The following is a 26,537-nucleotide window of genomic DNA, read 5'->3' on the forward strand; positions in this document are numbered from 1 at the left end:
AGTGGCAGCTGCCAAAAAATCAGTCTGAATCAGTGTTTATAAAGGACATTTGCTCAGACACAGAGAGAAAGATACAAAGTAAGTGTGTTACCTTTATATGATTCTGGTTGTTTTTTTGTTTTTTTTTTAACTATTAATATTTACACCTTTTTGTTTAAGGTTTAATATTTTAAGCATAACATATTTACACATTTTCTTTTAAGCACAAATCTGAAAAAGAAAAAAAACACACAAAGAAAACCTACTTTAGTTTATGTGCAACAAACAATTTTAGTGTAATGTTAAACTGGACAAATAACCAAATAAAATGCACAATTTTTAGATGCAAAAACATATTCTCGGTTTTAGCCTAAAATTAATAAGTGCATTTTGTTTAGTTTTTTTTTTGTTATGTTGACTAAGGATTGTGAAAAAAAATTATTGTTGCAAGACAATATCATGAAAAGAACGTCCTGTTTGTTCTTTAAAAAAACAACATATGTAAACATACCTTGGTATCTTGATAAAAGTTATTGCAGAATAAACAGGGCAATGGCAGATTGCTCTGGTCCACGGGTAGAACAAGTGTAAGAGGCGAAGTGATTAAAGGCTAAGTTCCCTTTTACAAAAAAAAAAAAAAATGCAAATTTTTTGCAGATAAAAAAAAATATGCATTATTTTTTTTTGTTAGGGACCCGTAAAGCGCAGCTTTTTCTTATTATTTGTTATACATATGTTTGTCACATTTAAGTTGCAGCTATCAGGGTTTTGATATTTAGCGCAGTTTTTCTTTTTCCATACCCGTAAAGCACTGCACTCACAATCAGCAGATCGTGGGTGTAATGCCACAGTCCTGCAGACTGTCTGTGTAGCTGTGACATGGTAGATGCTGATAGGAAGCTCAATCAACTACCTAGATCGATCAACAGCGCCCTGGTAGTTCATTGAGAAGTACAAGCTGACATCCGCAAAGATCCCTCACTTGCTGTCAAAACAGAGACTCGGGGGCAGGTGCATTCATAGCAGGTTACTCCCTGAATATGGGTATCACATGTAACAAAATGTGAACCTATACTTTAAACTGAGAAAAATTTACCATTTTAAGAAACGTAAATAAGGTCACCTTGAAACCGATGGCAGCAATAAGTTATAAAAAAAGTTGGGACAGGGCCATGTTCACCACGGTGTAGCACCTCCTCTTTTAACAGCATTATATAAATGTCTGGGGACTTAAGAAACCAGTTGCTGGAGTTTTGAAAGAGGCATGTAGACTTCATTGTTGTATTATTTGTTTCAAGATGTGTCAAATCATGCCTATAGTAATGCAGAGCGGTCTGAGGGCCTGAAGATTACAGTAATCCAATTCTATGTTTTGAGTCTTGCCCCCTGCGCACAGGGACTTCCCCAGATTCCCTTAATCTTTGGCTATGCTATGTACTGTAGATCAGCAGTCGCCAACCAGTGATCCATGGACCACTGATGGCAGGGCTTGACAAATTTGCCTGAAATCTAGGAGCCAGCTAAAAAAGTTAGGAGCCAGTTTTTTTTTTGTTTTTTTTTTAAACTAACAACCAAGCTTTATTTAATAAAACGGATACTAAATTTACACATAAATAGGACTAGAACCCCACTCTCCTCTATAGTGCAATTGGATGGAAACAGACTGTCTGTCTCTTTCCATCCGATGCCATCTGATCCGATCCACGGGATGGATAGAAAATAGAACCACCATCCGTCTGTTTTTGGCGGGCAGGGTCAGATGGCGGCAGATTACTGCTCCATAGAGGAGACTGAACGGTCCGATCAGGTCTGCCTGAAAAACTGACAGGCGGACCTGATCAGACAGCCCGTGTGAAAGGGGCCTTCGGCTGTGGCACGGCGATGAGGAAAAAAAAAAAAAAAAAAGATATATATATATATATATATATATATATATATATATATATATATATATATATATATATATATATATATATATATATATATATATATATATATATATATATATATATATATATAATAAGAATTGAAAAAAAAAAAAAAACATTTTTTTATTTTTTTTAATAATTAAAAAAAAAAGAAAAAATTATTATTTATTTTTTTTACATTTAAAAAATAAAATAATAATAACCACACTCCCTGTCCACTTACCTTTAAGCAAAGGTAACTGGACAGAGAGATGAAGCCTTAAAAAAATTCCCTCTCTTCTCCTCTTTGGCATTGAGAACATGCATTACTCCCGGCCACCACAAGAGGGCGCCAGTTCCCCTAGCTTCTCATCTCACAGAAGAAGGCCGAAAAGCCGGGGACTAAATTTTTGGACGCCGCGGAAGTCAGTGAACTCGAAGAGGAGGTGGGGGGCGCAAAAGGGACAGGACACATCCTGCAGGGCACCCCAGGCGCCAGGTCGCTAATTCTAGTCGCAAATGCGACCTGGCGCCCGGGATTTGTCGAGGCCTGACTGATGGTATACGAAAAAAAAATTTTGGGTCCACTGGGGTTCTGCTGCAAATCAACATTATTGCAGGTGTATAGAGTCTAATGTTGTCTGTGGTGTTCAGTGGTGTTCTCAATGCACACTGGCATTCAATACTGCCAGCACGCATGGATACCTACTTTGTAGATGTTCTCTAGTGAACTTAGGAGGGAGATGCCAGAAGTAGTGCAGAAAGTGGAAGGTGAATGAGGGCACTTCAAATGGCAATGCTGATCACAGACTATGGAGGGACAGGGGATGCACAGGAGCTCCAACACATGGCTGAATTAGGAGGGAAGATCCAATGAGGAGTCTGTGTAAGGCAGCAATGTGATGCAGAGTGCAGGGGACAGTCGGAGCATTGTGTGCATGAGGCATGTAAAATTCATGTTAGTGGTCAACGTAATTTTAAAATTGTGAGCTTAATTGTCTATGAGGTCCGAAAGGTCGGCAACCACTGCTGTTGATGAGGACGTAATTAAAGTGGTTGTAAAGGCAAAACATTTTTTTTTTTTTTTTTTTTTTTTTTTTTTTTTTTTTAGGGATTGACCGATTATCGGTGGGGCTGATATTCAGTTTCTTAAAGTATCAGTATCCGTCGCAGACTTGCAGATCTGGCTGATATTACTTCAAGTGGATGTACCGGAGTGATGCCTGCAGCTACAGGCATCACCCCGACACCGTTTTTTAAAGCCGACGGACGGCTTTCTTGTGGTAACAACCGATGCGGCTAATCGGCCGCTCAGCTGTAATTACAAGCAGCGGGAGGTGACACCCCCCTCCCAGTGCTCTGCCCGGGTCTTGCGTCCCAACGGGACAATCGAGCCACCAGCCAGTACGTCCCCTGGCTGGCCGAAGATTCTCTAAGATGCCCCTTTTTATACCCAATCATGTTACTGACCTGTTGCCAATTAACCTACAAAATGTTGTTCCAGCTTTTCCTTGTTCGTACCACTTGCGTTGCCCTGCCCCAACTTTGAGACATGTTGCTGCCACCAAATTCAAAATGACATTTTTTTTCTTAAAATGGAACATTTTCTCAGTTTAAACATCTGATAGGTATTATTTTTCTTATTGTGAATAAAATATGGGTTTGAGAGATTTGCAAACCATTGCATTCTGTTTTTATGTAGTTTTTACACATTGTCCCAACTTACCGACCACCCAACGACTACATACGTCGCTTGTTTGACGCTAAATACCGGGATTATGGCAGCAGATAGCTGCCATAACCCAGGTATTTTTTTAAATGCCGGGCGGACGGCTTTCAGATAAGGGTGGCCCCAGCGGCGGATTCGCTGCGGGATCACCCTTATGGTGCGGCGGAAGAGGTGCCCCCCTCCCGCCGCGTCTCGGCCGGTTTCCCCGCTTACCGGACCCACCGGCAGAAAGGAAATGGAGTGAGGGCAAGATGGCCCCGACTTGACTCTATGGTCTTGAAGGACCAGAGTGACATCAAACGTCGTTGCCTAGCAACCGGTTTAAAAAGGGCCAATTTTTCTTCAGCAATTTCTCTTTTTTTTTTGGGTAGTTGTGAGGTCTGAGGTCTTTTTGACCCCAGATCTCACAATAAATTGGTACTGGCATGCCTATTTCTATTACAAGGGATGTTTACATTCCTTGTAATGTAAATAAAAATTATCAAAATTTTTTTTTAAAAAAACTGTGTAAAAATAATAAAATAAATAGGAGAAAAAAAAAATCCAAAGCGTCCTGTCCCCGTTAGCTTGCGCGCAGAAGCGAACGCATATGCAAGTCCCGCCCATATACGTAAACAGTGTTCAAACCACACATGTGAGGCATCACCGCGATCATTAGAATGAGAGCAATAATTTGTGCCGTAGACCTCCTCTATAATTCTAAGATGGTAACCTGTAAAAATGTTTAAAGTGTCGCCTATGGGGATTTTTAAGTACCAATGTTTGTCTCCATTCAGCGAGCGTGCGCAATTTTGAAACATGACATGTTGTGAAAGATAATGTTACGCCAAGTAAATAGATACCCATTATGCAAAAAAAAAAATTGGGCTAACTTTACTGTTTTCTTATTTTTTAAATCAAAAAGTGAATTTTTTCCAAAATTGTGTTTGGAAGACCACTGCACAAATACGGTGTGGTAAAAAATATTGCAACAATCTCCATTTTATTCTCTAGAGTCTCTGCTAAAATATATTATGTTTGGGGAAGTAGTTTTCTAGCAAAAAAAAAAATAGATTTTAGGTTGTAAACACCAAGTGTCAAAAATAGGCCCGGTCTTAAATTGGTTATAAATGAAAACATTTTCTGGTTAGTTTACAGAACATTATGGACTTAAAACATGAAGGCCTATTTACTTTACATTATGGCTTTATTTGAACAAAATGTTAACCACTCAGTATTTGTCAGTCAACCCAGAATCTGCTCAAGCCTAGTCTTGCTTTTAAAAAGGTAACAAATTTTAGTTAGTCTCTCCTTTTGTCCATATTTAGCTGGTAGATGCATTGATACCAATGGAAAGAGTTTAACTAATTTGGAAGAAACTGGTATAATGACACTGCTGGTGCAGCACATGACGTTTGAAAATTTTTTAAGCTTAAAAGGCAGGACATTTAAATGGTTTATAAAAGCTCTAAATAAAAAATTATGCTTGATGGGATTGTTAAATGTCCTACAAATATTTTTAAATAAATTAGATTTTTATAATCAGATGTAATTGGAGTTTCAAATAATTTCATACAAGGCGTAATAGGTTTTCATATTACAATTGTTAACAATTTGCATATCCAGCCCACCAAAGGGAACTTTTTTTTTTTAATTATTTTTTCCATTTTTATCAGGCGTCTTATTTTTCCTATGTGCACCTCACTCCTATTTAGCACAAGATAGCACATTTCAATTCCCTTTTCATCAGCTTCCTCCTTTATAGAACCTAGCTAGTTTTGGTCTTTTATTTTCATATTTCCACATTCTTTCTCTTTCAAGCTTCCCTGGTTCCATTTAATTTTTCTCTCTCTCCTTTGCAACCTTTAACTTTATTCTTGCAAATCTCCATAGGTTCCCTTTTTCTGATATTTTTTTTTTATTACATTTTACTTTTTGACATTTTCTTCTAACTGAAAATTCATATCTTCAAACGAAAATTAAAAGAAAAAAAAAGGAAGGATTTAAAAACAGGTTTTTGCCACTATTGGGACTTCGTCAGGAATTAAATGTGCTTGTAGTGCTTAGGTGCATTAATACACAATATTAAAAATTACCATTTGAACACAAGCAAAAAAGTATTAAAACAGTGTACCAATTAAAAGCCTTAACAGTTCTTCCAAACAATGTAAGATATTAATCATTTAGGTATGCAAAATTAATCAAAGTTATTGCAAGTTACATGGCTACATACTAATGCAGTCAAAGTGGTTGTAAACGTAAAAAAATAAAAATAAAAAAAATAAATAAAAATAAAAAAAACAAAAACACACACGCAATAGTTTTGCACAGATCAGCTCCAATCCTCTTCTTTTGGAGTCCCCCACCAGCGCTCCAGGCCCATCCTCTTCATTAGGTGCCCCCACCGAAAACCGCTTTCCATGAGGGCACTCATGCGGGCTGGTTCCCGAGTGCCACTGCTGCATCCATTGACACAGACAGCTGGACTCACTCAGCCCAGCGCCCTGCTCGTGTCACAGCTTTTGATTGACAGCAGTCAAGTCCTGCTATCAATCTGTCCAATGAGAGCGACAACGGCTCGTGCACATCGCTGGATCCTATTAGGATCATGTAAGGGGGGGGGTCTAAGGGGAGCTGCAGCACAGCAGAAAAAGCAAGCACTCGAAATCTTATGGGAATGTACCCCTGCAAAAGGCTTCAGCACATTCTCCTAGGATTTGAGCACCCAGCTTTTTCAAGAGTATGCAAAGAATTAGGCTCAGTTTGTTCCTAGTTCAATTTTTTCTAATTTTAGGAGAATGGTTAATGAATGGCTTGACACCAATAGACTACGGCAAAGCTGGTTATATTAGGAAAATACATTTAAAAATGATGAAGGTTGAAGGATGAAGGTTTTTACCTAGTAACTACTTCTATAACAAAGATCAGGAAGATATCTGAGGAACTAGCAAGAAACCACATACAAAAGTATATGCTAGAACAAATCGTACGCGATAGCTGGCATGCATTTAACGTGCAACTAAAGGCACACTTTTTTTTAATTTTTTTTAAGTTTTGGATAGAGTGGAGGAGGAATAGAACACCGGGTCAGCTATTGCCATCTGTACCCTTTAAGGTGATTCACGCTCTATTTGTCTTGTTTACCATTATCACTGAAATTGACAGTAAAAAAAAAAAAAAAATCCTAAAATTTAGGGTTCTCCTCAGAAAAAGTAACTGTGGACAAATCTTCCAGTGGGAACACTAGTTCTGGTGACCTGGGGTCCCCAAGCAATTCTCTTAATTGGCAGGGATTTCCTTTGGTTGGAAAGCTCCATGAGCAGGGCCCTTTAATTCCTTCTGTATTGAACTGTATTGTAATTTTACTTTATATTGTACTATAGTTCTACTTTAACCACTTTCCACCCAAGGACATTCTTCTACATCCTTAGGTTTCAGTGGTTATACCAGGATGATGCCTGCACCTACAGGCAACATCCTGGTACCATTCTTTTCAGCCAGTGATTCAGTTTAATGCAGAAGTGATCCGAGTGGCTAACTAGCCACTCGATCACTTCTGCAGGTGGCGGAAGGGGGGTCCCACCCCCTCCTGCCTCTCTGGTCCCATTGCGGTGCCCGGGAGCAGTGCGGCCGGCAGCAATGGCTGCCCTGTAGAGAGAGAGAGAGATAGGAACTTGCATCGTTCTCTCTCTGTAACCCTAGAAACTGGAAGCAACGAGTAGTTTGTCACTTCCGGTACCGCCCCTTTGTTTAGCTGGCCACCGGCGGGCAGGAAAGTAGTCGATCAGACGAATATGCGTCGGATTGGCTGCATGGGAGACCAGAGGAGAGATGTGGGGACTAATAGGATAGGCTTGGGAAGGAGGTGGTTAAGAAAGATTGCTTTATGAAGAAGTCTACTTTCATTATAAGGAAGTAAGCAGAAACTTACAAAAAGAAGTGGCCCTGTATGTAGTTCTCTAAAGTAATTTACACACTTCCTCACAAACAACTAATGTAGAATTAAAAAAATGGTATTAGTTTTAGAATATTCAACCTGTAACTGGCATAAACTATATCCAACGCCAAATCTTATTTTCATTTTGGGGCGAGTAATGGAAAGTTCAAACAACTATGCTATTTATTTTTCATCAGTGAAAACCTAAAAGTGGTTCCAACCACTCTATCCAATATAAATCCAAAAATGCTTTTAGTTATTGCATTCAGATACTGGTTTAAACTCCAATTGGTCTAAGTGGGGTATAACATGAATCCAGTTTGGGAGCCACTAATGATTCATGGTTCCCTCAAGGAACTGTAGCTCCCCAGTGCCGGCAGCCCCAGACCATTTACACTACCCCCCCCCCCCCCACCATGCTTGACTGTAGGCAAGACATGCTTGTCTTTGTACTCCTCACCTGGTTGCCGCCCCACACGCTTGACACCATCTGAACCAAATAAGTTTATCTTGGTCTCATTAGACCACAGGACATGGTTCCAGTAATCCATGTCCTTAGTCTGCTTGTCTTCAGCAAACTGTTTGCAGGCTTTCTTGTGCATCATTAGAAGAGGCTTCCTTTTGGGATGACAGCCATGCAGACCAATTTGATGCAGTGTGCAGGGTATTCTGAGCACTGACAGGCTGACCCTCCCCCCACCCCTTCAACCTCTGCAGCAAAGCAGGCAGCACTCATACGTCTGTTTCCCAAAAACATCCTCTGGATATGATGCTGAGCACGTGCACTCGACTTTTTTGGTCGACCATGGCGAGGCCTGTTCTGAGTAGAACCTGTCCTGTTAAACCACTGTATGGTCTTGGCCACCGTGCTGCAGCTCAGTTTTAGGGTCTTTGTTGCCAGCGGTTTAGACATTAATGGCTGTGTGTTGAGTTATTTTGAGGGGACAGCAAATTTACACTGTTATACAAGCTGTACACTCACTACTTTACATTGTAGCAAAGTGTTATTTCTTCATTGTTGTCACATGAAAAGATATAATAAAATATGTACGAAAATGTGAGGGGTGTAATTAGTGTGTGTGTGTGTGTGTGTGTGTGTGTGTGTGTGTGTGTGTGTGAGTAAGTGTGTATGATTAGCAGAGAGCCTAAAGAATAAAATGGCTGTCATTGACCTTTTTACTTCACACGGTTTTTGCGTGAATATAAAGAAATACACTTTAATGAATTTTAAAAAAAATGTAAAAAAACATACTCCAATTCAAAGTAAAAGTGTGAGATTCTTCACACAGTAAGTTTACAGGCTTCAAGATTGTTCAGATTAATAGTAGAAAGCTAGAAGTAATTGAACGTCATTGTGAAAATGAATATTTGATTCTACATTTTGAATATAGGTAGCATGACCCCTCTCTTCAGAGACTGGGCCGCAGGGCAGTATTTCAACATAACGACCCCAAACACAAAAGGTGATGGACTGGCCAAGCTTGTCTCCAGACCTGAACCCTATTGAGCATCTGTGGGGCATCCTCAAACGGAAGCTGGAGGAGTGCAAGGTCTCCAACATCCACCAGCTCCGTGATGTCATGGAGGAGTGGAAGAGCAACTTTTCAAGCTCTGGTGATCTCCATGCCCAAGAGTGTTAAGCCAGTGCTGGAAAATATTGGCACTTTGGGCCCAATTTGAACATTTTCACTTAGGGGTGCGCTCACTTTTGTTGCCAGTAGTTTCGACAATAATGGCTGTGTTGAGTTATTTTGAGGGGACAGCAAATTTACAGTTATACAATCTGTACACTCACTACTTTACATTGTAGCAAAGTGTCATTTCTTCAGTGTTGTCACATAAAAAAAAAGATATAATAAAATATTTACAAAAATGTGAGGGGTGTACTCACTTGTGAGATACTGTACATACACACAGAAGGTAAAATAAGTATTAAACAAGTAACCATTTTTCTAAGTAAAGATATTTATAAAAGGCGCTATTGGCATGAAATAAGCTTGTGAAGGTCTTGAGAGAGCTCTTTGCTTTTACCCATCATGAGAGGTTTGTGTGACACCTTGGTAATGAGACACCTCTTTATGGACCTGCAGTTGAGACTGAACCAGCTGATATTAATTTGCACTGACAAGGGGCCCCCAGTGTTCAATACTTATTTTACCTGCTGTATAATGTTTGGGGGTTCTAAGCAATTGTTGCAAAAAATGGTACAGCGCAAATCAAAAAATATATGTAAATGGCAGATACTTAGAACATTGATATGACAATAACATGATAAAAATGTCCATAAATAATAATTAAAAAGTCCCAAAGAATCATCAGAGGTATATAGATCCGTTTAAGGTGCTGGAAGAGGCAGATCACACAGAATCCAATCAGTGAATCCCTTCACCAGGAAGCACACAAGTGCGCTCACCTCAAAATTTGACCCGTTTCACCAGCGGGTCAAATAAAGCAGTATACCAAACTCCTCCAATGAGCCCAGGGAACAGCTTGCCTTCTATACTCCGGTCACTTGAGGTAAAGACTCCATATGCAGTGTATGAGAGAAATAAACGAAGCCTCTTAAGTGCACACTGTATACTAAAGTAACATTTTAATAAAGAATCTCACTTACAAGCTAGAAGGCATAAAAGCACAGTTGTACATCCATTGGGTGAAGCAGCACCGTGGGCTCTGCATGCATACAGCCAGCCCAAGAGACGCTCGAGACAGCAGCGGGACTTCCCGTAGGATGTAACGCCGCGTACGGGAGATGGAGTCGTTTCCTGTGACGTCACCCACTGCTGTCTCGAGCAAAAAAAAAAAAAAAACCAACCACCACATGCCACTCAAATTCGAGAAAAATCAGTCCGGTGTAGGTGAAAATGATAAAAAAAACGGTTCAGCAAGTCCCAATAAAGATTATAGAGATTAAAAATAAATAGACTCCAAAGCAAGAGAAAGTCCCCAAAATAATGCCCTGTAAAGAAATATTCCTTCAAAAAGGCACCAATGGTACTGTACATATTAAAGGCTTCTTACCAGATAAAGTAGACCCTCAAAAGCTGATCAAACAGTGCTTTTTAAACAACAATCACTGGAGTAATAGATATCCGGCATGATGTCCGAGGCACTCTAGCATGATTTTTTCCAACAATTGAGTTGATTTACTAAAACTGGAGGGTGAAATATCTGATGTAGCTATGCATTGTAGACAAATCAGCTCATTTTAGCTTACTCGATTAAGCTTTCAAAAAAAAAAAAAAACTTGGAAGCTGATTGGTTGCTATGTTGAGCTGCACCAAATGTCACTATGAAAAAACGCGTAGGACGGGGTCTACGTGACATCATCACGCAGAGCGATGTAGAGTGGTTAGTCGGATTCGATCTGTGGTTTTCGATATGCATATCGGCTTTTTAAACACACAAGTGCAATATTTTACGCTTAAAAAAAATTTAATCTAGATTACTACATTAGGAGTCTGTCTATACACTGTCTGAGGGGAGCATTTATTTGAGATCCTGGAGGGGACACATTGTTGGAAAGTTTAATGTGAGAGTGCCTCAGAGTGTAAAGAAGAACAAGGAGTCCTGGAAGTGAGGATTCGGCTCCAACAGAGCTCTGATCTCAACTTCATCAAGTCTGTCTGGGATTACATAAAGAGAGAAGGAATTGAGGCAGCCTAAATCCACTGATATCTGTGTTTAGTTCTCCAAGATGTTTGGGACAACCTACCTGCTGAGTCCCTTCAAAACTGTGTGCAAGTGTACCTAGAAGAATTGATGCTGTTTTGAAGGCAAAAGGGGTGTCCACACCAAATATTGATTTCTATTTGGATTTCTCTTCTGTTAATTTATTTTTAATTTAGGTAATTGATAAATATAAAACTATTAAGTGCTGGTTCACACTGAAGCAGCACGACTTTGGGGGCGACCTGTGAAGTCGCGTGCATCACGACTTCGAACGACTTGCACGGACTTCATATAATGAATGTTTGTTTTTTTACTAGTAATGGCGGCAATCTGCGATTTTTTGCAGGACTGCGACACTGCAGCGGACAGGGCGGACAGATCAGACCCCTGACTGATATTTGACACTTTTGGGGGGACCAGTGACATTACTACAGGAATCAGTGCTAAAAATATGCACTGTTACTGTAATGACACTGGCAGGGAAGGGGTTAACATTATGGGTGATCAAGGGGTTAAATGTGGGCCTAGTGGAGTGGTTCTAACTGTGGGGGGGCGGGGCTTCAAAACTGAACATAGAGACATGTGATCCTATATAGAAGGATCACATGGGCTCTATGATCATTGCAGGGAAAAGAACAGTCAGCTGTGTTTACAACAGCTGACTGTTCTTCTCTCTCAGCAGGGAACGTTCGCAGGTGTCAGGTGGCTATGGCAGCCGCCTGACACACGCATCTGCTTCCCCGCTGACGAGCGGGGGCGGGAGTGCGCCAGCGTGCGCTCACCCCCTAGCCTCCTGAGAGCGAGCGACGTATACCTAGGTCGCTTTGCCCAGGAGCCGCTGCCTGCCGCAGTATATCTGATGTGGGCGGTTGTAAAGTGGTTAAGGACCAGGCCTTTCTCTGACAATTGTTGTTTACAAGTTAAAATTTGTACTTTTTGCTAGAAAATTATTTAGAACCCCCAAAACATTAATTTTTTTTTTTTTTAGCAGAGACACTAGAGAATAAAATGGAGAGCGTTGCAATACTTTATGTCACACAGTATTTGCGCGGCAGTCTTACAAAATGTAATTTTTTTAATTAAAAAATAAGAAAACAGTAAAGTTAGCCCAATTTTTTTTCTATATTGTGAAAGAATGTTACGCCGAAAAAAATTGATTCCTAACATGTCATGCTTCAAAATTGCGCACGCTTGTGAAATGGCGACAAAATTTTGTACTTAAAAAAGCTCCATAGTAAAACACACTAAAATTTCTACAGGTTACCAGTTTAGAGTTACAGAGGAGGTCAAGGGCTAGAATTATTGCTCTCACTTAATGATCGAGGCGATACCTCACATGTGTGGTTTGAACATAGTTTACATATGTGGGCGTGGCTTGCGTATGCTTTCGCTTCTGCGCACAAGCTCGGAAGGATGGGGCGCTTTCATTTTACATTGTCTCTTTAAAAAAAAAAAAAACTTTTTTTTTATCACTTTTATATGTAAACATCCCTTGTAATAGAAATAAGCAGGACAGGTCCTCTTTAATGTGAGATCTGGGGTCAAAAAGATTAGAATTCGCACCTGAGTCAGACTGAAATCAAAACAGTCTTTTTTTCAAATCACACTGCAAACAGGCTATACAAACTCACTGAAATTGCACATGAAAACCATGGTAAAACGGATGTCTGACGGGAAAACCACACAGATTTCATGCATGTATGGTGTGAGCGAGAGCCCTAAAAATACTTTCACGTGACACTAAAAATAGGTATCAGTGAGTATTTGATAGAAAGTATTCTTACTAGTCTTAAACTGGTATCAGTGCATCCCTACTACTAGATAGACATGAAGATAGAAATAATTTCATATGCACGTCAGGGAGCTATTTCTACATAGAAGCTAAAAACCTCACAATGGGGGGGGGGGGGGGGGGATTGTATACACACACAGGGCTGAATTCAAAGACACCCTGAAAATCAAAAGTGAAAAAACTATGCAGCAGGCTAGTTAATGTTGCTGAAATTTCATTGCATGCAGCAACTCAAAATGGTACGCAGTATTTTGTATTGCCCCCAAAAGCTTGTATGCATGCCTGACAACATCAGGGCATGCTCCTAATGAGACAACGGATGGTTTCCTGGGGGATTTCCTCCCAGATCTGGATCAGGGCATCACTGAGCTCCTGAACAGACTGAGGTGCTACCTGGCAGCGGCGGATGGACCGAAACACAATGTCCCAGAGGTTTTCTATTGGATTTAGGTCAGGCGAGCGTGGGGGCCATTCAATGGTATCAATTCCTTCATCCTCCAGGAACTGGCTGCATACTCTTGCCACACGAGGCCAGGCATTGTCATGCACCAGGAGGAACCCAGGACCCATCGCACCAGTGTGCCCCAATAGCAAGCTGCAAAGTATTGTATAGAGTGCCCTTACAGCAAGGTAAACAAAAAAAAAAAAAACTTCTGCCTTTAGGAACACTCATTTCTTGCCCAGGACTACATGTCCCATGAGGCATTGCTCCTCACACATTCACATGTTCTCAGGCACTTACTGACATGTATGGATAGTGTACTGAGCTTTATGTGTGCTGCACTGTGTCTTCTGACATGTATGGACAGTTTACTAAACTGTATGCTTCACTGTATTTCCAGATATGTAAACAAATAATGCATTCTGCATGCAGGCCAACTAATCGATTGTGAAAATAGTTACAACTATTTATTTTTTTTTTAAATTTTTCATATACAGTATTATGTAACATTTTCTTTATGTCATTCAATACTTTGTTTCAAATATTCTAAACTTTGGGTCCCATACATTCCTCCCTTGAGAGATTGTGCATGTTTTGAGTGAAACAAAGCGGAACTTCTGTTGTGGTCGTAGAAATGTTATTGTTTTTATCGTTCTACTGATACTGTGTATCCCTTGAGTCAGGGGAATACCCCAATGGCTCAGTTTTGTGATTCAGCTCTGTGAAAACTCAATAGAAAAACTGCCTAGCAAAAAGCAGCGGTTTTTAACCATATCTGAGCTATACGCTGTCTGGTTGCTTAGATAATGCTTAGCATAGAAAAGCTTAAACATGTGGAAAACCCCAATCTAGATAGACATATGCTCTGTTTGTAGCTGTATAATGTGTGTACCCCTGCAGATGTCTGTTTTACCAGTGGCAACATATCCAGGCGAGCATGGTGGCCATTCAATGGTATCAATTCCTTCATCCTCCATGAAATGGCTGGCTGCATACTCTCACCACATGAGGCCGGGCATCGTCATGCACCAGGAGGAACCTAGGACCCACTGCACCAGCGTAGGGTCTGGCAATGGGTCCAAGGATTTCATCCTGATATCTAATGGCAGTCAGGGTGCCATTGTCCAGCCTGTAGAGGTCTGTGCGTTCCTCCATGGATATGCATCCCCAGACCATCACTGACCCACCACCAAACCGGTCATGCTGAATGATGTTACAGGCAGCATAACATTCTCCACGGCTTTTCCAGACCCTTTCACATCTGTCACATGTGCTCAGGGTGAACCTGCTCTCATCTGTGAAAAGCACAGGGTGCCAGTGACGGACCTGCCAATTCTGGTGTTCAATGGCAAATGCTAATCAAGCTCCATGGTGACAGGCAACGAACACAGGGCCCTGTAGAGGATGTCAGGCCCTCAGGCCACCTTCATGAAGTCTGATTGTTTGGTCAGAGATATTCACACCAGTGTCCTGCTGGAGGTCATTTTGTAGGGCTCTGGCATTGCTCATCCTGTTCCTCCAAAGGAGCAAATACCGGTCCTGGTGATTGGTTAAAAACCTGCTATGGCCCTGTCCAGCTCTCCTAGAGTAACTGCCTGTCTCCTGGAATCTCCTCCATGCTTAGGAGACTGTGCTGGGAGACACAGCAACCTTTTGGCAATGGCACTTATTGATGTGCCATCCTGGAGGAGTTGGACTGCCTGTGCAACCTCTATAGGGTCCAGGTATCGCCTCATGCTACCAGTAGTGACACTAACCCTAGCCAAATGCAAAACTAGTAAAAAAAAAAAAAAAGTCAGAAAAGAGTAAGGAAAATTTTTTTTTTTTTTTTTATTGGTCTCCACCCGTAAAACCATTCCTATTTTGGGGGTCATCTCATTGTTGTCCCTCTAGTGCACCTGTTAATTTCATTAACACTATAAGAAACTGATTAACAACCCCCTCTGCTACTTACCTGACCAGATCAATATCCCAAGAGTTTAAACTGACTTGATGTTATACTTTGATTAATAAGTGTTCCTTTCATTTTTTCGAGCAGTGTATATTACTTTCATTACTTGTTCAATTCTATTCTTCACTTGTTTCACAGTATAAATTAACCCCCTATCGTAGCAATTATCTGCTTTTTTTGTTCTATTGAGGGCTAATTTTAGGTTTTTTCACGTTTCATCACATCCGACTGTGACCCAATATTCAGCACGAGACTCTTACTATCTTATCACCAGTCACTATTTGATTACAGTGGATTGAATGTGGACTCTTTTTTGCACTTTCTGCTTTTGTGCACGATTTGATCAATCCCTGTTTATTTATTGTCACCTCTTATTGATTCATTTATTTATTCACTCACATATTTATGGGTGTTTTGTGCGGCTAGTTGAGATATATTTTCACTTTATGATATTTTGGTTTAATTTGTTAAGCCGCAGCATATACAGATATATTTTGTGTGATTATTTATTGGATCACATTAATATACAGTTTGTTTATTCACTTGAAGCGCGAGAGCTTTTTCTATTATATTCTATCACATTTAAATATATTTATTATACACACACACACACCATATATATATTATACACACATACATACATACACAAACACACAGGTGGGGGACTCAAGTCACGTGACTTGGCTGAAGTCAGACTTAAGTCACCAGTTTGAGGACTTGAGACTTGCTTGACTAAAATTAATAAAAGACTCGACTTGACTTTGGCTTGGTATTCATGACTTGAGACTTGACTTTGACTTGAGACATATGACTCGAAATGACTTTACTTTAAGTTATTAAATTATTTGCATTTTCTCAAGATGTGTTAAAGCAAAATGTGCCTGTTATGTTTCTGACACCACAGTCACTTAAAACACCTCAGTGTTTTCTGATTTTTAGGACACTGGCTGTTTAGGAATGGAAATACTTAACATGTTTTAGTGACTGTGGTGTTGAAACATGACCGGATGAAGGATTTTGAGCTGTTTGGGCATTCAAAGTGTTTCTTTAATATGCCAAGAAAAAAGCACTAAGCAGTTTTGTTAATGTTGAAACTAAAACAAAACCTTTTGTGACCATGGACTTTAAACTGATTTAAAAGGTGAAAATTGGGGTAGACAGTATTTTGATTTGATTTGTGACTTGACCAAAATAAATGACTTGCTTGACTTCTAGCAGGGACTCGACTTGCTTGCTTTTCGCCACAGTAACTTGGGACTTTAAGGTTAAGACTTGTCTGTGACTTACTCCCATGTCTGTATATATATATATATATATATATATATATATATATATATATATTATATATTATATATATATATATTATATATATATATATATATATATATATATATATATATATATATATATATATATATACACACACACACATATACATACACACACACACATACATACATACATACATACATATACACACACACACACACAGTATGGATAGCAAAGATAAGACGAGATAGCAAAGATAAGACGAGATAGCAAAGATAAGACGAGATAGCAAAGATAGCCTTATTAGGTGCACCTTTTCAACTGCTTGGTAACACAAACAACTGTCAATCAGCCAAATCACCTGGCAGAAACTCATTGCATTTAGGCATCTAGATGTGGTGAAGACGACTTGCTGAAGTTCAAACCGAGCATTAGAATGGGGCATAAAGGGGATTTAAGTGACTTTGAACGTGGCATGGTTGTTTGTGCCAGAAGGGCTGGTCGAGTATTTCAAAAAAACTGATGATCAGCTGGGATTATCACGCACAACAATCTCTAGGGTTTACAGAGACTAGTCCGAAAAAGAGAAAATATCCAGTTAGCAGCAGTTGCTTGGACGAAAATGCCTGGTTGTTGTCATAGGAGAATGGGCAGACTGGTTCGAGAGGATAGTAAGTAAGGATAGACCGATATGTTTTTTTCCAGGGCCGATACCAATATTTTGGTCACAACGTATCGGCCGATATCTTGTACATTTAAAGTTTTAAAAAATAAAAAAGACAGTTTTTGACACAAATCTGGTACTGAACATGTTAATTTTAGTTTAATGCTTAATGGCTGGCTTGCTGGCACCCTGTCATGGGCGGCTGGCTGGCAAGCACCCTGTTTGTGGGTGGCTGGCCCCCTGTGGTGGATGGGTGACTGGCTGGCATAGGGCCTGTGGATGTGGGTGGCTGGCACCAGGCTGCTGTGTGTGGGTGTATGGCTGCGATACACTCCCACGAGTCTAGTCCCAACTCCGGACGAGGCTGTCCAAGGTGAGAGAGGCGGCCTAAGAAGGCAGAATGATGTCACAAAAATAAAAAAATCGGCGATATCGGATATATTAGGGAAAGTGCATATCGGCCCTCAATATATCGGCCTTGCTGTAATAGAATGGCAACAGTAACTCAAATAACCACTCATTACAACCAAGGTATGCAGAATACCATCTCTGAACGTACAACACATCGAACCACTGAAGTAGATGGGCGACAGCAGCAGAAGACCACACGGACCCGTCAGAGTCCCGCTCTCCTCTATGGAGAGATTGGATGAAAATTGACCACCTGTTTTCATCCAATCCCATTCGATCCTTCAGACGGATGGAAAAGGGTCACCATCCATCTGGATATGGTGGACATAATCAGATCAGATAGCGGCAGGTGTCAGCAGAGATGTCACCGCTCACATCCGCCGCTCCATAGGGGTGAATGGAGGGTCTGATCAGTTCTGCCTAAAAAACTGACAAACAGAGCTGATCAAAAAGCCTGTGTGAAAGGGCCCCAAGTCCCTATCGAAAATTTTGTTACAGATGGGGTCCTGAATATAATAGATAGTGAGAAATGGAGATCATCTATCTTATATAAAACAGCCAGTGAGATATTACTACATAGAAGCTGAAAACTCACAATAAAACATCAAAACCAGCTGTGAGTGCAGCACTAATTTTAAGTCATGCAGAAACCAAACCTAATAATGCCCATACACTTTACATACTATACCTGTAACAAACTGATATAACCACCCCATATACTGCCCAGGAAAAAAAAAAAAAGCAAACAATTGGTAATAATTAATAATTGGTAGCACTGCAGACACCAATTACATATTACCGTACGTATTAAAAAAAAAAAAAAAAAAAAAAAAACAATAACTATGCATTATTATCCCTCTACAACAGGTATCACTAAATGGCGGACCGCGGGCCAAATGCGGACCGCATCACGTTTCCATTCGGACCGCCATGGTACCGCTATTTAGCAGCCTTTTCTTCCCCCGCCTTCACTAAAGTGGGGGGCTGAGGACTGTAATGCCGGGGTACTGATGATTGTAATGTGGAGGGAGCTGAGGACATTAAAGTGGGGGACTGAGGACTGTAATGTGGGGGGGGGGGGCAATAAGCACAGTAATGCGGGGTGGCTGAGGACTGTATTGTGGGGTGGGATTGGGGGACCGAGGACAGTAATGTGGGGGGGGGGATGATGTAAATAGGGGCACACATCGTGGGTAGCTCAGCCCATTTTATTGGGCTGAACTACTCACGAGAAACAAAGAAGTCCTTGACCTTTCTTTTCCAAAATCGCGCAGAACCAAGCCGCATGGCGCTGCGGCAGCATGCTGTTTGGCACATGCGAGAAGACGCCACGGGTACCAACATGATATTCTGAAGTCTGCTAGAAGAAAATTTTAATGACCGGACCCTGGTGAATTTTAATTCAATGCCCCTGCTCTACAATGTAAACCTATAAATTTTGCAATTTCTAGAAAGAATAACATCAGTAAAGGCTAATGCACAGGAGGCATTCGATTTTCTCTTCTGAATGCGTTTTACTTCTGGCAGGAAAAATGGGTTTAAAAAACGTGCCTAAAGCCGCATATTCCACACGCGTTTAGGCTTGTCAAGCGCTTGAGCGTTCATTCATTCCAGTGGTCAGAATAAACTCACATTCTGGCCAATGGAATCCATTAACACTCAAGTGTTAAAAGCATCTAGCATTTAAGTATGTTTATGCACGTCAATTATTTTGTCTGCTCAAAGCCCCCACTTCTGAATGCGCCAGTGATTTTTTTTTTTTTGTTTATGTTTGGGAGCCCCTGCATATACAGCACCTGTAGTGAAATGAATGTAGACAATTTTGTTCCTACATGTTCAGGGGGATGGATATAGCCAAAGTGAAGTGCAATACTCAGACTGGTCTGGGGTGGTAAGTGGGGTCCCCCAAGGCTCAGTCCTGGGACTAACATTGTTCAATTTATCCATAAACAGCATTGAGGACGGGATCAGTAGTTCTATATCAGTTTTTGCAGAGGACACAAAATTGGGCAGGGCAATAACTGCACAGCATGAAGCAGATATCCTACAGAATGACCTGAACAAAATAACAGAGTGGGCATCGGCATGGCAAATGAGGTTTAATGTGGAGAAGTGTAAGGTTTTGCACTTGGGGACTAAAATCATAAAAGCACAATACACTTTAGGGGGGGGAATCAAAAATGGAGAAAGATCTTGGAGTCTTGGTAGAGCATAGACTAAGCAATAGTCAAGCGGCAGCTGCCAAAGCTACCAGGATATTAGCATGCATAAAGGGGATATTTTGCAGAGATAAAACTATAATTCTACCACTTTGTAAAACTCTGGTCCGACCACATCTGGAGTATTCTTTCCAGTTCTGGTCGCCAGTCCTCAGGAGGGATGTGTTGGAGCTGGAGAGAGTCCAGAGAAGGGCAACTAAACTAATTAGGGGATTGGAGGACCTTAATTATGAAGAGCATCTAAAATCGCTTAATTTATTCTCCCTAGAGAAGAGACGCCTGAGAGGGCACATGATAGCAATTTACAAATACCTCAATGGTGATCTCAGCATAGAAAAAAAGCTATTCAGTCGCAAGGATTGCATGAGGACGCGAGAACTTATAATGCGATTAGAGGAGAAGCGTTTTAACCTCAGGCAACGTGGGGGGTTCTTTACTGTTAGGGCAACAAGATTGTGGAATTCTCTATCACAAGAGGTGGTTTCTGCGGGAAGTATGACTACTTTCAAAAGACTCTTGGACGTACATCTCAAGGATCAGAACATTAAGGGGTATGAGAAATGATTATGGCCATACACACCTACACAGGTTGAACTGGATGGGCTATTGTCTTTATTCAACCTCAAATACTATGTAATACAGTATGTGAGTTCCAAGATTATGAGAGTCACACTAAAAGAAAAAAATATATATTGGAGAGGCATCATCTCTGTCAGGTTTTGTTGTGGTATGTACCTAGATTAACCCTTTTTAATTGTTCTGTGTACCTTTATCATTGAAAGTAAAAGAAAATCCCAAATTTTGGGTTGACATCAGAAAAGTAAACCTCAGTTCACACTATGAAGCACATATGAATTTCACAGGAACCACCCTGCATTGCTGTTCAATTCACATGCAATTCAGTGTGGTACGATTTGCAATTTTAATTCAGTGCAGGAAGCCCGCATGGGTCGTAGGTTTCCTGCACTGCATTCTAGCGTGAACCTAGGCTAATAGAGGGGGAATTTTTCAATGGGGACACCAGTTCTGGTGAAACCCCAGTATTCCCTCACCTTGGAGGGATTGTCCCCCACTTCCTGTTTTGGCTACGGGACAGGAAATAGGGTATAGGTCCTCAGACTTGCCCTGAAAGTCTTGAGGGAGGAGGGCATGTGCCATTAAGCCTAGTACACAGTCAGACGAAAAAAAATATCCACTTTCAAAAGCGATAATATGGTCATTAGTGCACAGCTTTCGAGAGCCAATCACGACAGTTCATCCAAAATTAGGAACAAACATGAACATTTTTCTGAAACAATACCAGATCGAACAATTTTCTCTAATCAGTACAGTTTTCATCCAAAAATACAATGCATGACATCACTTCCAAATTTTTATTTTGGCGTATGGGAATTTTCATAACTTTAGTAACCTCTTAATTTTCGATATGGTAATTAGCATGCAAAAATAAATTAAATTAAATAAATTAAATTAAATAAAAACGATTGATCATTTGTCTAATAATCTCATTGTCTGTACCAGGTTCTCCCCCACTCCCATGGGAAGACTCACCTAGTACTTGCATGGACCCCCCCATTACTTGCCTGAACCCCATCTTGATGCAGCACGGTGCCCTAGAGCAGCAGCGCTTTTCTTTCTCCTCACAAGACATGGAGGCAGCAGCAGAAGCCATTGGCTCTTGCTGCTCAAATCCAGTGAGGAGGAAAGTAGGGGATAGAGGTTTGCTTTTTTTGCTTCTAAACGTGGCATTGGAAACGCTGTTTTTTTAAAGCGTTTTGAATCCCAATCAAAGCACTTTTTAACTAAATAGAATGGTTACTCTACAGTCCTGTTTACACATTGTGCTTGCTTTGCTTCAAAAATTATACAGTGCCTTGCGAAAGTATTCGGCCCCCTTAAACTTTGCAACCTTTTGCCACATTTCAGGCTTCAAACAAAGATATAAAACTGTAATTTTTTGTGAAGAATCAACAAGTGGAACAAAATCATGAAGTGGAACGAAATTTATTGGATATTTCAAACTTTGTTAACAAATAAAAAACTGAAAAATTGGGCGTGCAAAATTATTCAGCCCCTTTACTTTCAGTGCAGCAAACTCTCTCCAGAAGTTCAGTGAGGATCTCTGAATGATCCAATATTGACCTAAATGACTAATGATGATAAATAGAATCCACCTGTGTGTAATCAAGTCTCCGTATAAATGTACCTGCACTGTGATAGTCTCAGAGGTCCGTTTAAAGCGCAGAGAGCATCATGAAGAACAAGGAACACACTGAACTTCTGGAGAGAGTTTGCTGCACTGAAAGTAAAGGGGCTGAATTATGCACGCCCAATTTTTCAGTTTTTTATATGTTAAAAAAGTTTGAAATATCCAATAAATTTTGTTCCACTTCATGATTGTGTCCCACTTGTTGTTGATTCTTCACAAAAAATGACAGTTTTATATCTTTATGTTTGAAGCCTAAAATGTGGCAAAAGGTCGCAAAGTTCAAGGGGGCCGAATACTTTCGCAAGGCACTGTATCCCATGTTGCTTTCTTGGTGCTTCAATGCGTCTCCAAAGTCTATGACAAATCTTGCTTACAGCACCTGAAGCTTTCGTGGAGCTTTTATTCAGCGTTAGCTTTGCCTTGTTTTGGCGATATTGCAGGTATAAGATATCCCAGAATGCACTGGAAACCAACTAGTAAACAGAAAAACGTCATCAGCAGTCATTTCCAGTTCACGTGTATATATTCTGGGAGTGTCTGGTGCAGATGACACATCTGGTGTGGAGCAGCAGGAAGGTGAGCTGAGTTTGGACCGGAGAGCAGCAACAAGCAGACAGATGTGCAACACAGGAGCACTATAGAAGAAGACGAGTGGGGACCAGAGAGAGAGGAGGATCAGCAGAGCTAGGGGTTACTACTGGGGGGGAATCAGCAGAGCTGGGGATTTTACTGAGTGGAGCATTGGCAGAGCTGGAGTGCTATTGAGCAAGGGTCTGCTTAATGAGGGTACAAATAGGCAGAGGCAGGGGATCTGCTGAGTGGGAATACTAATGAGGTGGGGTTCTACTGGACCCTTTAAAAAATAGAAAATCAACACACACAAGGCATTTGCTAAGCTTTAATAAAGCTGCAAAGCAGACCTCCTCCCAAAAGGGGAGGCTCCACTTGTTCGCACCACCCCCCATCCTCTGCCACATTTGGCACTTTTTTTGGGGGGGGGGTACCTAGTTTTGACAGGTACCTATTCCCACTTCCTGGCAAGATCTCCACACGGTGATCTACATAAAATCCTCCGGAGCTGAAGCAGTTAACCTCCCTGGCGGTATGATTCTTTCCGATTTTAGGTGCTGAAAGCGGTACCATTATTTTGCATGTAATTCTTAAGAATGAGCAGCCCAAACCAACTATTTACATATGATTTTTTTACTGTGCTTTCTTCTTTATAACATCTCGGGTATGATAAAATTTGAAACACAAAATTATAATATAATTAACTATAAGGTAAAGTATGTGTGTGTGTGTGTATATATATATATATATATATATATATATATATATATATATATATATATATATATATATATATATATATATATATATATATATATGTACAGTAAGGGCTCTTTCACACGGGCGATCCGCCGATCAGATCCGCCTGTCCGTTTTTTAGGCGGATCTGATCGGATCCTCCATGCAGCTCTATGGGGCAGCGGATGTCAGCGGAGACACCGCCGCTGACACCCGCTGCCATCCGCATCCCATCCTGTCCGTGAAATCTGGACGGATGGAAACCCTATTTTTCCATCCGTTCAGTAATCGGATCGGATCTGATGAGAGCGGACAGGCGGTCCGCTCTCATCCGATCCCCCATAGAGAGCAGCGGGGGCTGTGACACCTCCCTCTCCTCTCTGCAAGCGGAGACGGAGCTGTCATCCGCCGGCTCAGCGGGGATCACGGATCGATCCCCGCTGAGCAACACGGATCCGCCTGCGGAGGCGGACCGTGTGAAAGAGCCCTAAAACTGCAGGAAAGGGCACTGGGGGGCAAACTAATGTGAATTTATTTTATTTTGCAATGTATCAGTGTGTTTGGTGTGTTTTACTGTTTGAATTTGCAGCCGGTTCCACCCCCTGCAAACGTCACGTCGCAGGAGACGGAAGTCAGGGCACAGACCCTCGGGAGGGAGGAAGATCCGGCCGCTGCACACCGCCGGGATACATCGCTGGATCCCGGGGACAAGGTAAGAACCCTCTCTTACAGGATCCAGCGATCTCCCTAGCGGTACCCCGAGTGTGGGTCAGGGTTACCACTTTTGGCACTGAAATTTAACCCCGAGCCACACTCGGGAATACCGCTAAGAAGGTTAATGTGTGGTGAAGTGTAAACAAGCCCTTTTTTTTTACTGAACTAAAAAGAAAACTGCTGACAGACAGATTATTTATGACAGAATAATTGCTTCTCCCCGCCGGTCAGCAGTAATGTACACTACGCCACACATGTGCAGATCAGCATACATTTATGGTACGATGATGTCACATGCCTGGAAGTGACATCATCGCGGAAGGGAAGGAAGATGGAGGCCCCGTGACCAGGAGGAGCACGGACAGCGCAGTGCTGGAAAGGAATGCTTTCTAGGTAAGTGTGCCATATATGTGGTGAGTTCTGGAATAAAAGTGAAGTAAAGCTCTGTGTAAAAAGTCAGGTCTCCTCTCCTGACATGCAGAGCTGTGTAAACGTTTGGAGTGGATGGACATGAGTAGTCTCCCCCCATAGACACACACAGGAGTCATAGAGAAGCATGCACAGTGTGTCCTCACTCACCTGTCCGAGGCCGCAGACTGTGTTCCGCTCATTGGGCTCCTCTGGGATAGTCCTCACCTCACTTCACTCGCATGGTACTTTATCTCCAGCTAGACGTGAGAGCTCGGACACGGTGCGCCGGCCCCGCGGGGGGATCTCCGCTCCAGGCCGCGGCTCATAAGCTCCAGTACTAATTACAGGCTGCGGCAGGAAACTTTTAAAGCCATCAAAACAAGGGCTTTCCTCTGCCGGTACTCAAGGGTACTAAGTACCAGCACCTCTCCAAGACTCATCCTGCTCACTGCGCAGGCGTAGGTAAATCTCGCGCAGCTTACGAGCGGCCGGGGGACGCGAGAGTTGGCGGCGCGTGCGCTCTTTGCTCCTGGGCTCGGGAAAACTTCAGGTGGACAACCGCAGCGAGCGGCGCCTGCGCACAATGTTTACGTCAGCAGGGGCGGCTGGGGTTTTCCGGCGCGTGCGTAGTGAGCGAGAGAGGCTAGGGCAAGTCTCGCGATACTTTAGCAGCAGCCAGCAGAGTGTGGAATATGTGAGCTCGCTGAGGGCTACAGCTTTGGCTCCATTTTGTGTTGTGCTCGCTTGCTTCTTGTTGGTTACAAATAAATGTAGGTGCTGATATTGAGGAGGGGGGTTTTGGTGCACATGAGTCTGAGGGGAAGTTTGGACTGCTATTGTTACATAAAAGCTGTTAAACTAGGGATGCCACCTCATCCCTTTAATCCAACACATAATTATTACACAGGCTCTGAGGCTAATATAATGCACATAAGGCACCGAGTGAGTTTAAATACCATCTTAATCAGCCACAGAACCTGTGTAATGTGTGTCCTGGTTTAAAGAGATGAGGTGGCAACCCTATGATAAACATATCTACTTCCTGACATGGAGACACATTGTAACACAAAAGGCTCCTTTATAAAGCCTTAGGGACATTTCCTGTATATGTGTGGTGACCGGCGTTTTTCCACACTGGGAGAATGTCAGTCACTGCTACGACACACAGAAAACAATTGTGTCCCATTCCACTGCAAGACACCCTAGAAGTTCAGTAAAGTGAGCTATGGTAAAATGCAGACATGCTGCACATTGTTGCAGCACACAGAACAGGATCACATGTCTGCTGTACAGTGACATCAATGAAGTGTCACTTTGTACACAAATTACAAATAAAGTTGAGTCAAAAAAAGAACTGTGATGCACTGTAACACACATCACACCGCCCCCTACTGCCAGCTCACTGTAGCCAGAATAGACAGCTGCCGTACACTAAAGCCTCGTACACACGCAATGATTATCGGCCGTCTTTTGTCCAGTGTTGTTGTGTTGGTTGAAATGTGCTCTAGACTTGCACTGTACTTTTGTTGGCCAACAAAAACCAACTTCAGAAGTGATGTCATGTGATGGTTTACTTTCCGTGTGTTTTTTTTTCTCTGAGCATGCCCAGTCTTGCGCATCAGATTTTTGTACTGACTGAGGAAAAATCGCCGTTGTGGTGACGGCCAACAAAAATTTTATAGCATGCACACCAGATTTTATTCGGCTGAAAAGTCGCAGTCGGTTGTCGGAAACATCATACTAACAAGCCGACAATCGGCCGATCGGACGTTGGCCGAAAATTCACGGCCAACAATCGTTGCGTGTGTACGAGGCTTAAACCGCTAAGGTTTAGTATGTGGCAGAGGCCCAGGACAGTGTTTTTTTGATGCGTTTTTGCAGCTTTTGTGATACATTTTCATGCTTCCTTTTTTTTTTGTAGGAGGAGACTGGTTGTTTAAAGTG

General features: G+C 41.6%; 1 protein-coding gene across 1 annotated transcript in view; it reads right to left on the reverse strand.

Moving 5' to 3' along the window:
• ARHGEF12 (Rho guanine nucleotide exchange factor 12) overlaps positions 1-25,055 on the reverse strand; it is a 506,356-nt gene extending 481,301 nt beyond the window's left edge. Inside the window, exon 1 of the mRNA XM_082273891.1 lies at positions 24,762-25,055. Within this exon, the coding sequence (XP_082130017.1) occupies positions 24,762-24,793 (32 nt within the window). The 5' untranslated portion in view covers positions 24,794-25,055. The remainder of the gene's footprint in view (positions 1-24,761) is intronic.
• Positions 25,056-26,537: the final 1,482 nt, after the last annotated feature.

The sequence above is a fragment of the Pelophylax lessonae genome (assembly GCF_965119305.1).
Source record: "Pelophylax lessonae genome assembly, chromosome: 12".
Classification (NCBI taxonomy): domain Eukaryota; kingdom Metazoa; phylum Chordata; class Amphibia; order Anura; family Ranidae; genus Pelophylax; species Pelophylax lessonae.